This window comes from Cyprinodon variegatus, unplaced genomic scaffold (assembly GCF_000732505.1).
Source record: "Cyprinodon variegatus isolate N-32 unplaced genomic scaffold, C_variegatus-1.0 Scaffold1148, whole genome shotgun sequence".
Lineage (NCBI taxonomy): Eukaryota > Metazoa > Chordata > Actinopteri > Cyprinodontiformes > Cyprinodontidae > Cyprinodon > Cyprinodon variegatus.
Window position 1 is genome coordinate 214,946 of NW_015151601.1, and position 11,802 is coordinate 226,747.

Genomic DNA, 11,802 nt, shown 5'->3' on the forward strand with positions numbered 1-11,802 from the left:
TTTTAATTCGCATTCCCTCTGTTGGAGAATGAATCTTGATTTTTATTGCGTTTTTAAAATGAACCTACAGATATCATCTGACATTCATTGTTTTCATTTTATTCTATATTTTTAAACAAACTGTTCTTTTTACTATTTGGTGCAGATGATTATCACAGCGTGCTAAAATGGATACGTCATTTCTGCAGGGTTGTGGCTGCTATTACAAATTTCACAACCGGCTCCTTGTTGTGCAGCAGGAGCTGAATTTTATTACAGCATGCTTGTTTTATGCAACAGACAGAAAAGCAACATTTAAATTCCTAAAAAAAATAAATTCATCACTAAGAAAGGAGCAGATTTAGAACACAGTTATTTTAGAATATTTTTAAAGCACTGCACAGAAAGTAACCTTCTGTATCTCTGTCATCTTACATGTCTTCTGCAGTATTTATTCATTTATTGCAACATTTTTGATCCGTTTGGAGCTCCGTGATGGTGTCATTCAGTGCCGCTCAAGAACCTCCAAACAGACGACACAGAATTGAACCAAAAGTACTGTTTTCTCCTTGTTTCCTGTCACAGTTGAGACTTGACGAAGATTTCTTTTGACAGGTGCAATAAAATGACAATATAAAAGGGCCCTATTTAGCAATTCACCACATTCGGTTCATGCATGAACATGGATGAGAGTCCGACAACGATATCAGAGAGATATACTCACTCTAACGAACCACACTGCAGAAAACAACACCACTCGAAATATGTTTGCTTTTTCCATTACGCCCTCTAACACACACTGACAGATTCTGCTTATTTGCATTGACATTTATGCATTTGCAAAGATTACCAGAGACTGATTGAAGAAGACACAAAGCATGATTGAGACGGAAATACACCATCAACATAAACAAGTAAATTAGCAGGAGGAAAAACATTAAGAAATTTGTGGTCTTTTTTTTGTATTGGGTCCAGAATATTTACATAATACAATCAGCACACCCTCACAGTTGGCTTGAGAGATTCCTTTCCATGTAAGCAGCTATGCATATAATATGGGTATTGCAAGCCTAGAAGTGCTTCCCTAGATGCTTTCACAACGACCTCAGGCTGGAGTTCCTCACTGGAATCATATCAATCTTGTCACAAGGATATAAAAGAAAATCTGTCAACATCTGGAATTGGATTCTGAAATGGATCCGGGCCACAGCCGTTGTCTTTTCTTGGATCCTGTTTGATCATGTGATCACCCGGTGGGAAGGTAAGGGGTGTCGCTGTGGTAGTTGTAGTCCGGACAGACCTTCTGCACCAGCTTGTAGTCAGTGCTGTAGAAGGTAATGAAGATGCAAATGACTTTAAATGGTTTAGAGCACAACCAGGACACATGGCTCTGGGTCTGCTCCTGTGGGCAGCTCTGTGAGGGGTCATGGGCGCACAGCGAGTTCCTGGTGCCCTTCTCCACTTTTTCATACTCCACCCTGCAGTTGAACAGCTTGGTGTCCTTGGTCTCCAGGGCCGTCTGCTGCTGCTGGTGATGATGGTGGAAGTGCTGATGCTGCTGGTGGACCTGGAACTCCACTGCCTTTGTTGGAGGAACGAGCCCAACAGAAACGTTGCCCTGGCCTGTTGAATTGTGCCGGAAGTAGACACTAAAGGTGCCGTTTCCATGATCCACAATTTTACCTGTGATGAGCAGGTTCAGCTTTACAGTCTTGATGTTGGAATGAAAATCACCCCAGCCAAACATCTTCTTGAACTTCCCAGTCTTGACAATAGGCCTTCTTTTTGTCCGAGATCGAGGATCACGTGGAGTCGAAATGTTGTAAAGCCAGTTCCACTGCTCCTGTTTAGAGTAGGAGTCTGCCTCATCATAGTTCAGATCCACAGAGGTAAAGTTCTCCTTTCCATAGATGGTTTGAGACAGGAGACGACTTATGGAGACAGCCTTGTTGCTTTCAGTCCAGTAGGTTTTTACTTTGGATTTGGAGCTCTGTCTCAAGTCTGGACTTCCTGAGTTTGGAGAATCAGCACTGGTCACCTGGAAAGACAAACATGATTGGTTAAATAGAGCCTTCAGCTCGAGAACATCATTGGAATCTGTTTGCTCAACTGGAGATCAAAAGATAAATAACATAATTTTAAGTGAGCAAAGCTTGATTATCCTTGGCATCTTCCTATTGCCATTTTGAATTATAACTTTAATGAATATTGGCAGTAAAGAAATACAAAGATTTTACTGACCAATACCCATGATACATGAATAAAACATAATAAAAACACAGGAAAGAAAATGTCATTGTCATATTAAGGACATTTAAAGACAAGTTAGGCTTTAGACAAAAACTAAGCTTTCAGTTGGCAGTTTGATAATAATTGAACTTTATTGATCGCACATTGGAGACATTTACCTCTGCATTTAACCCACCCCCTTGGGAAGCAGTGGGCTGTTTAAATATAACATCCACAGGCAACTCTAAACAAATAAGTTTTTAACCTTGATTTAGAAAAAATGTAGGGTTTCAGCTCTTTTATAGTAAATTTGTTCCAGATTAGTGGAGCATATCTAAAAGGTTCTGTATCACATTTGATCTGGTTCCAGGTATGCGGCATAGACTTGAATCAAATTAGTAAAATATTTTTGTGAATGCCATTTAGTGAATTTTAGACTGAGAAGCATCTTAAAGACTACTCTCTGAGATATGGGGAGCCAGTGTAGGACTTTAGAAATGGGTTGATGTGCTCGACTTTAATGGGGACACCGGTAACAGCATTCTGGATACACGGCAGCTCTATGATCAACTTTTCAATCACTTTTCACACCACTGCAGTGACCAAAGCTAAGCTCGTGAAATAATCTTTCCAATCTTGTGACATTATTCCTTTAATTCTAGAAATGTTCTTCAGGTGATAGGTCTACTTTCTAATTCTTTATATGTGCCTTTAAATGTTCAGAACTGAGTATAGCACTATAATTACATTTTCTGCCTGATCATTGGTTTACAGCTGCTGGCTTACCATTATCGCTCTTCTTTGGTCCAAAATTATGACTTCAGTTTTGTTTGTATTCAGCTAAAGAAAATTAAGGCGCATCCATGCATCAAGTTCTTCCATGCAACTACCTAGTACTTAAATGAGTACATAGACACCTGGTGATATTGTAGTGTAACACTGTGTTTTCTGCATAGTTAGGGTGATTTTATCTAAATCGTTGTAACTGAGCTGGGCTGGCATGTTTTTTGTGGTCTCAACTGTACTTTTTAATCCCAGTTGAAAATTACCCAGATTTTTATTGACAGTACAGTGAGTCCAGGTTTCTCAATAAAAAGGTATGAATCTCAGTTTATGCTTTTCTCTATGAAGCTGTGTCAGCCCATCAGCTACTACATCTTTCCCTCAGAGTCTAAAGAACATACAGTTGGTAGCAAGTATTTAATAAACTGCCAGTTTTGCAGATTGTCCCATTGCATGTAGAAGCACATTCTTTTTAATTTTTTTAAAGTTATGTATATACATTTCAAAGCACGACATAAGTATTTTTACCCCTATCAACCAGTAATAGTGACTCTCAGAGGCCTGTTAGTTCTAGTCTAAGTGTCCTCCACTCATCACCTGTGCACCGGTTTTAACTTACAGTATTTGTGTAAAAAAGACACCCGCATTATCCAAAAAAGCCAAGACCAGAGAGCTATGCAAGGACTTCTGGGATAGAATAGTAGACCTGATGGGATGGGCTACAGGGAAATAGGCAAACGGCTTAAGGAAACAGCTGTTGGAGCAGTTGTAAGAAAATGGAAGAAGTTAAAGAAGTCAGTCAATCCAACTTAGTGTGCGGCTCTATGGTAGATCTCATCTAGTGGGGCAACAATAATCAGCAGGAAGGTGAAGGATAGACAAATTGCTACACAGCAGGACCTGATCAATGACCTGAAGAGAGTTGAGGTCACAGTCACAAAGACTGTTAGTAGCAAAGTATACCACCACATGCATGGTCCCTTTGCTCATTTCACTGCAGTGTGTTGTCTGTCCATTAGATGTCACCGAAAATGAAACACTGTACTTCTGTTATGTAGTGGAAATGAAATATGTAAAAATCACACAAATGGACTTAGGGAATTTATCGGATTAGACTCAGTTACCCACTACTGAAAACAACCTATGATAAAAAACAAGTAACTTCTACGTGGTTTGCAATTGGAATGACCTGCAAAATCTGCAGTATATCAAATACCTCTCCACCCTGCATGTGAGGTGAAATATTAAGTCTAAATGGTGGTTGGCTGGGAATGTAAAATTCATCTGATGTCTGCAACTTCCTTTATTCCAGTTCAGGATTACAGGAAAAGAGGCTCAAGCCTATCCAAGGAGTAAGAAGACAAAGGGCAAAGTCTGACCTGAACAAGCTGCCAGCCCACACGGTGTACTAGTTTTCTGATAAATAGAATGGCTAATCAATTAAGTTTTTTTTTTATGAATAATATGTTTGGTGGAGCTACAATAAAAATTTAATCAGGTTTGACATTCCCACTTATATTGGAGCAATATTCCCAAACCCAAGCAAAACTAGTTCTGAATGGTAAAACAGTGAAGGCATCAGAAGTCTTTACATATTCAGTTTGTTAGCTTTGTTAAAAGATCTCTAATGCTTATGTTTAGAATTTAGATTTTCATTATAAGAAACAATTAATTCAGATCCTTAAACTAAAGTTTCAAAGCTTTAGGATCAATTCAGCTTATTCTAAAAAATGTCTGCAAATCAAGCTGCTCCAAAAATACATGTATCTGTATTAAATAAGAGTCAAGTTAAATAAAAAAATGACAATGGATATAAGAGAGTAATTAAAAAAGAGAAGGAAAAAAAAAACTTATGTAAATTTTTCTGTAAATTACTTTCAAACTCTAGATTTAATATCACACTTTTAGCCTCCAACCAAGTAGCAGTGGATGGTGGGTGTGCTAGGTTTATTGCTGTAGTTATTTTTCTTTTCGACTGCATTACTGTAAGTCGGTCTAAAATAGTATGTAAAAGTCAAGTTTTCTTGTGAATGTTGCAAAACATTTTTGAGATTTATATAGCTGGATGTATGGAAGCAGAATCTTTAAAAAAAAATAAAAAATTTAGATAATCCCGTATTTATCTATGATCCATATTGGTGAACACCAAGAAAACAGCAGCAGCTACAGCCGTGCTCCCCCCCCACCACCACCGCCCGTCAGCTCCTGTAACATATCATTTAAAGGTATAACTACATCTCACACATGTGAAAATGTCTTAATCAAGATTAAAGGGGTGTTTCTGTTATACACTGAGATGAATGACGAGCGTCTTGCAGACGTGGTCCAACAGCGGACTATTACCTGCCGAATGTGCCCTGAATGGATGATTGATGGTTCATTCTGCCTCTCGTTTAACAATCACACAGATGAGAGCGCGAAGATTTCCCTCACACCCCACAGAGACCCGTGACAGTGATGTCCACCCGGCAGCCAGCCAGTGTGACAGTAGATCCATCTGGTCGAAGCGTTTACATTTTGTACTTTTCACCCTGCGATCGATGTGCTGGGAATAAGGTCTTCTCTCTTTGCGAAAGTTCAAAGAATGACATTGTAGCAGTGTAGGTCAGACTGTGTGCAGTGTTCTCAGAGAGTAAACTGTAGTAGGAGCTGTGATCCTCCTCCAGAAGCATGCGTTCATTTCATGCGCTTTGCTTCGGAGTGCAGCAGTTTGAAAAGATGGCCTCCAGTTGTTTTGAAGAGGCCTCGATGACAGATGTCCCGATGAAAGCAAACGGTGATTTCTGGCAATGTGATCTTTCAACCTGAATGTTTCTTCTCAGCAACCTAGTGCTGAGAGTTAAATATAAATGTGTTTAAAGATAGAAACTATTAGTCTTAGCCAAAAGTGAGAGCGAAACGTATGGAGATAAAATGAACAGGTAGATAAGTAGAAGTTTTACAGTTCAAATGTTAATTAAACACAATTTTTTTTTAGCTTCAATAGGGATGTATTCATTACAGACACAGGGAATTTGGTGAGGAGGGAGAAAAGTTTTATTTTCTTTTAATTTAAATATATATTATAATTATTTAACATATTGAAATGGTTCGATTTGAAAGGAAATTACAGCAGATAACTTTGAACAATGTGTTTATGATCTGGCAGGAAATACCAAGGTCAAATGACAGCAAAACTGCTCCCACGCCTGTTTAATTTATTTGAGACCCTTTCCGTAATCGTAAAAGAATAAACTATCTCCTAATGGACCTTTGTCTGGCAATCCAAGCTGTAAAGCTCATTTATTTCTCATGACTATATCTATTCTGAGTTGTTGAAAGACTGTAGTCTCTAATCACCAAATGAAATATCGTTTTGGTAGCTCAGTAATTACTGATGCGTCGCTGTAACTGGGTTTCTGCTCTCAGTGGAATCCTGAAACCAGATCCAAGGATATTAGTGAGCAAGTCAAAGCTGGTTTAAATGCCTGTCAGACTTATCACTGGAAGTAGGACTTGTGTTTGTGTGAATATTTTTGTAACATACAGCTCTTATCAGGAACTTCACTGGCGCACACTTTTTTAAGTAATAAAAACAATATTTTACTCTTTGTTTTGAGTAACTTAATGTTCGATATGAGTGAAAGTCTGTTTTTTTTCTTCAGAGATGATCACATTTTCCTGAGTACATCTGAAGTGTGTGTGCCCAGTCATCCTCAGACCTAATTCCCAGCTCCAGAAGCTCTGCACTGTTGTTGCCAGCGTTATGTTTGGTCCCCAAACTGTGACATGCAATTAGCTTTCATCTAAAGCACCTGACAGTCTCTGGATTAGGGAAGCACACTGACAGAGACCCCCACTTCACGGATTAGAGCCCAACCTGTAATCCAGCCTGGGGAGATTAGGCAGATCTGAGGCAGTCCTGATTTAAGCAACGTTTACATCCGCAACACCTCGACTGAATGCACCAGCACACGGCGGGCCAAGATTCCCTTATGCTCGGCTGGAGAAACACTTGAGCGAGGTACAAAGGGAGTGTGTGTCGGAGGCGTGAATGTGCCTGAAAGAGATACTCCCGAGTGGAGTGAAGAGAAACTGCAGGATGGAACAACAAAGCTGGCAGCGTAAAGGTCAACAGTCACACTTTGATAACTCTGGGCTTAACTGATATTGGTTTGTCAATACATCGTTTTTATGAATATAAGACAAGGATAAACAAGATTCCCAAGTTTATTAAAGGTGAAATTGCTATTTAATACACTTAATACACCTACACTTAATCTTCATTATTATCTTCATATGAAACTTTTTACCATTTGGCCAATGTGGTCCTAAAGTCTAGCAGCCAAGATGGTTTAATTTAAATATTTTAAACCACCAGAATGTTTATATAATATCTTAAACTTTCTTGGTACATTTATGTTGTTTGGCAAATAGTCAAAGTGGAATTCAATTAACCAAGTATTTGTATTGTTGGACTGTATTGATTATTTCTGTATAAAACTTGAGTTATAACTTTATTTTTAACCTTGCGATGAAATAGCTATAGATTTTTTTTTTACTGTAACTACAACAGACATTTCCTCTTTAAAAAGTGGCACCAAATCGCTACTAGAAACTAAATATGTAAAGATCAGGTTCTTTAATCTGTAAAATTTTATTATTAAAAACATAAAATGAAATTTATAACAGAAACTCAATCTAAAACATGTCATTAGATGAAAGCTTTATAAGTGTTAAAAATAAGACAGGCATAAATATTACCCTGAAAAAAGATTGAGTTAAAGCTCAGTTTATGTATTTATATAGCGCCAATTCACAACACATGTCATTTCTAGGCACTTTACAGTTCACCAGATCATACAGTCAATTAGCTTATTCCGTATCGAAATGCAGAGGAAAATAAATGCTAAAACATTTGCTAAGTCTGGAAAGATTGAGCTGAAGATCATTTAGGAACCAGATCAAGTTCACTTTTATTTTAAGTTTTTTTGCAACATTAAAAATATATATATTTATATCAAGGGAAATCCATCACTAAAATGGGATCTGCATCATCAAAAATCAATGTGGGTCTGATTAAGAAGGCTAAGTGATGAATCTGTCAGTTAATTTACAAAGAGAAAACACTACAGAGAAGAAAAATGTATAAATAATCTAAAACTCACACCATGAAATATCTTACAAGTATAAAAACCAATGTAGTGGGACTAAGTAAATATTAACGCCTACAACAAAGAACCAGGAAACATGTTCACATTAATTACTCGGAAAAGGAAATCCACATAGAAATGTCTTCAATGAAAGAATCTAAACACTTTTTATTATTAAGCAGCTACAGTCTTCACTTCATTAGCGCACAATATCAGCATCTATCAGCATCACTCATAAGACTGGAATCCTTCTTTTTGCTTCCTAAAATACCAGAACAAACCCTGACAAAGGTTCCCTGTCGTCCATAAACTGTTAAAAATCGCAGATGCATCATCCTGCGTCTGCATCTCATAAAATAACTACGGATAAAACTTTTTGCCAGTTTCAATGAATTAAAAGCACACTTTATTTTTTAAGCTCAAAATGTGCAGGAATAGACAAGCTATAAAAAAAAAAAAAACAATTCAAAAGTTTAACCACGTTCTAAAATCTGTCAGAATAACAAATAGAAGAACCCAGCTGCTTTAAAGCTGCAGGTAAAACATTTCTGTTTGAGTTCCTTTCATGTTTTGAGCCACTCAAACTGTTTTTCCTAAAACGCTCTCTTTTCAAATTAATATAAATCAACATTTTTTTAAGGCAAACTGACCTTTAACCACAGAATCGCTCAAATTTAGGGCTTACAATCTAAAGATGTTAAACAACTCTCCAAATAATTTTTTACAGGTTTTTCTTTTCCTACATTTCTACCTCCAGTTCATTCTGCAACCCTCCTGAAAAGCCCATTTAACTACCTGTTAATATTTTTTCTATATGTTCAGCTTGCGAAGCAGAATCCCTCAGTGAGATAACGGCAAACAGCTTCGGCATGCAGGAGTCCTTTAAGAAACGACTCTCAGATTGCCAGACGCAGCATGCAGGCAGGCTTGTTGGACAAACCTTAATACTATCTACTCTTGGCGAGGCTGTGATAAGGTGCAGGCGTCCGCTCTTTGAAACGGGAAGATAAACAACCCCCCCACCCCCTCCTCGGTTTCCCCCGGGAGCTCAGAGAAGATTCTATGGGCCGGACCCCCAAACAACCAACAAATTCCAACCGTTAATAGAACCGCCGGAGGAGCCGGGTGGCACTGCGGTGGGCTCGTACACAAAAACCTTGCGAGGAAGAAAGAAAGTGTGTGTCAGTTTTCATTTACCTGGATGTGTTGGTTGCTGTGTGTGGAGGGAAGATTTGTAGTTGTGGTTTAACAGAATGGAGAGGGAGCTCTGATTGGGAGCTGTGTATTTGGAAAATTAACAGATGCTGTCCAGGCAGAGGTTTGACAAATGGATGCAGGAGATGTGATCACTTGGTGGGGTTCAGGTGTTAGAAATCAAATCAGCTTAAAGGGTAAGGAGGTTAGAGTTTTGCTTCAGGAGGAAGCACACCTCACACCTAAAGCCTATTTTAAAATCACATTCAGGACTCTTGGATGACCTGAAAGCTGGAATGTATGGAAACCTTTATGTTTAAGATGAGGAAGTAGTTAAGGAGTGTTTTTTTTTTTAGGCTGAACTTAACTTCTGTGGTTTGGACTCCTGTCGCCAAGATGATGGATCAAATGGGGGCATTTGACACCCACTAAGAGTTTAGGTCCACATTCAGCAAGTGATATCAAAGTGTTACCTGAGGGGGGGGTCTGAGATGATGACAAATCACAAAGTGTGTCGAGACATCACAGGCAGCTGAGGAGGAGACTGAGTCATATCGCTACCGCTTTGCTTTAAGAGACCAGGGCATGATTACCCACCATGACTTCTGAGGAGGATAAATACTGTACGCGGACAGACTGCAGGATATTAGAGAGGGGCAGTTTGAGGAGAAGGAAGTAGAAAGGAAGAGAAGAGAGGGGCAAAAAAAATCCTTAGCCACTAGTTTTCCAACTTACCCAGAGGAAAAATGCATAATCATATTATTTCACACACGACTTGGTTCAAAGGCGGCCAAAATAAGTTTGTGAGGTTCCCATGGGTCTGTCAATCTGTTGAAGGAGCTGCAGGCGAAAGCTTAGGATGCAGCAAGTACGAAACAATTATGATCATCCCATTAAAGCATGGCAAAGCAATTTGGCAGCCCAGTCTGGAAAAAAAAACACACACCCCTGTCTGATGCTGGGAGATCAGCTCCCTCTTCCATGATGCTTCTTTTAAAGAAATTAGACCACCTCTAATAATTAATGTTTGTCTTCGGTATATTGTGACAGAGGGGGAAACAGATGATAGGGAATGTTGTTGTTTGTGGAATCGAGGAATTGTTTTCCTTTAAAGCATGATGGCCTCCATAAAATAAGAAAAGAAGGGAAGGGGGGGCAAATGATTAGTGCGCTTAGTCAGCTGTGAAATTGAGTTTATGGTTTTCAAGACGGTGAATTCAATTCGATAATGGGTATTAAGTTGTAGGGAATAATTAATAGTAATTGACTTCTTTCCATCACTATGCAAATTAAACACAGATAACACCACAGGAGCTTTTTAAGGCCAGTCAAGTTTGTAGGGATTAAGTTTGTTGAATTTTTTTCTTTTTTTAATGTCTAAGAGGGGAGTGGCTCCTGCTCCGCTTTGATTGCTTTGTTGACAGATTTATCAGTGGGTGAAGGGTTACCGTCTCTTCGGGGATTAAAGGAATTGGGTTGTCACAAACTGTCAAGGCATTGAGCTTGCAAGCATTCTGGTGTATTTGTCATAATGGGCTCAGGCTGTTCTCCTTCGCCCTGTCAGATATACTTTCTCCAAACCACATCTGCAAATTGGAGAAATGAAAAAGGGAACTATTGGATGGATGGATGGTGCTAAAGAAGATCCAGCGGGGAAGGTGTTTCTTAAGGAATCAGGCAATTTTCTTTCATTTTGTGGAAATATAAGTCTGCATGCAAACGTATTAGAAAGCTGTAAAAACAGGACTTTTCTGGAACTATGATCCTCCTGTGTCATTAATGTCAAAAACAACAGAACAGAAGGCTTAAATCATCACAGAAATAATCAGAAAAGATTACTTTCAGCTTTACTGAAGCTTTTTTTTTATTTCAGGAGTGCACAAATCATTTATATAAATCTAAAAATCTAGAATATAAATAACAGAAGAAGGTCAAATCAGAATGACATTTAACTCACAAGAGAGATGAGTGACAGAAGAGCAGCTGCGGCCCACAGACATGTGGTCTTCATGCCTCTCTGTGGAGCATCCCCTCTCATGTCAGCTTCCCCTGATCTTCTCATTTTTTTCCAAAACGAAAAAAAAAAAACCCTTGAAAGAATCTCCTACAGACTTAGTCGTTATCAGCTTTTAAACTTAAGGAGGAGACTCAGAGTGAGAGAGGTGGTGTGAAGGAGGGTAGGATCTTCTCAGGCTCATCCAGGAGGGGTCATCCAGGCATCTGCTGCTTTAACTGGCTCTGCAGTCAAAACAGAGGCGCTTTCACGTCTGATTGTCAGTGTGGAGGGATGTTTTATACTAGAAGGGAGAGAGTTGGGGAGGACAGAGAGAGAAATGGAGTGGAAAAGAGGGAGGGGGAACAAGGTAGGAGGCTCACATTATTGATTTTTGAGACACAACTTTTCTGTTTGCATCATCAATTGCTGACATCTAGTGGTGGTCATCTGGAAAGGCACCTGCTCATTGGATCTGTAAAAGAGAGGAAA

General features: G+C 38.9%; 1 protein-coding gene across 1 annotated transcript; it reads right to left on the reverse strand.

Annotated features, from left to right (window-relative positions):
- Nucleotides 1–227: 227 nt before the first annotated feature.
- nxph1 (neurexophilin 1) lies at nt 228–11,577 on the reverse strand. Its single transcript, XM_015400801.1, has 2 exons — nt 11,275–11,577; nt 228–2,017 (listed from the first exon to the last, which is right to left on the reverse strand). Exons 1-2 carry the CDS (start codon nt 11,377–11,379, stop codon nt 1,226–1,228), a joined length of 897 nt encoding a protein of 298 aa, XP_015256287.1. The 5' UTR covers nt 11,380–11,577; the 3' UTR covers nt 228–1,225.
- Nucleotides 11,578–11,802: the final 225 nt, after the last annotated feature.

Coding starts and splice junctions, on each gene's coding strand:
- nxph1 (XM_015400801.1), bottom strand. CDS start 11,379: ATGAGAAGATCAGGGGAAGCTGACATGAGAGGGGATGCTCCACAGAGA. Junction 2,018..11,274: donor TTCTGTCACTCATCTCTCTT/GTGAGTTAAATG, acceptor TTGTCTTTCCAG/GTGACCAGTGCTGATTCTCC.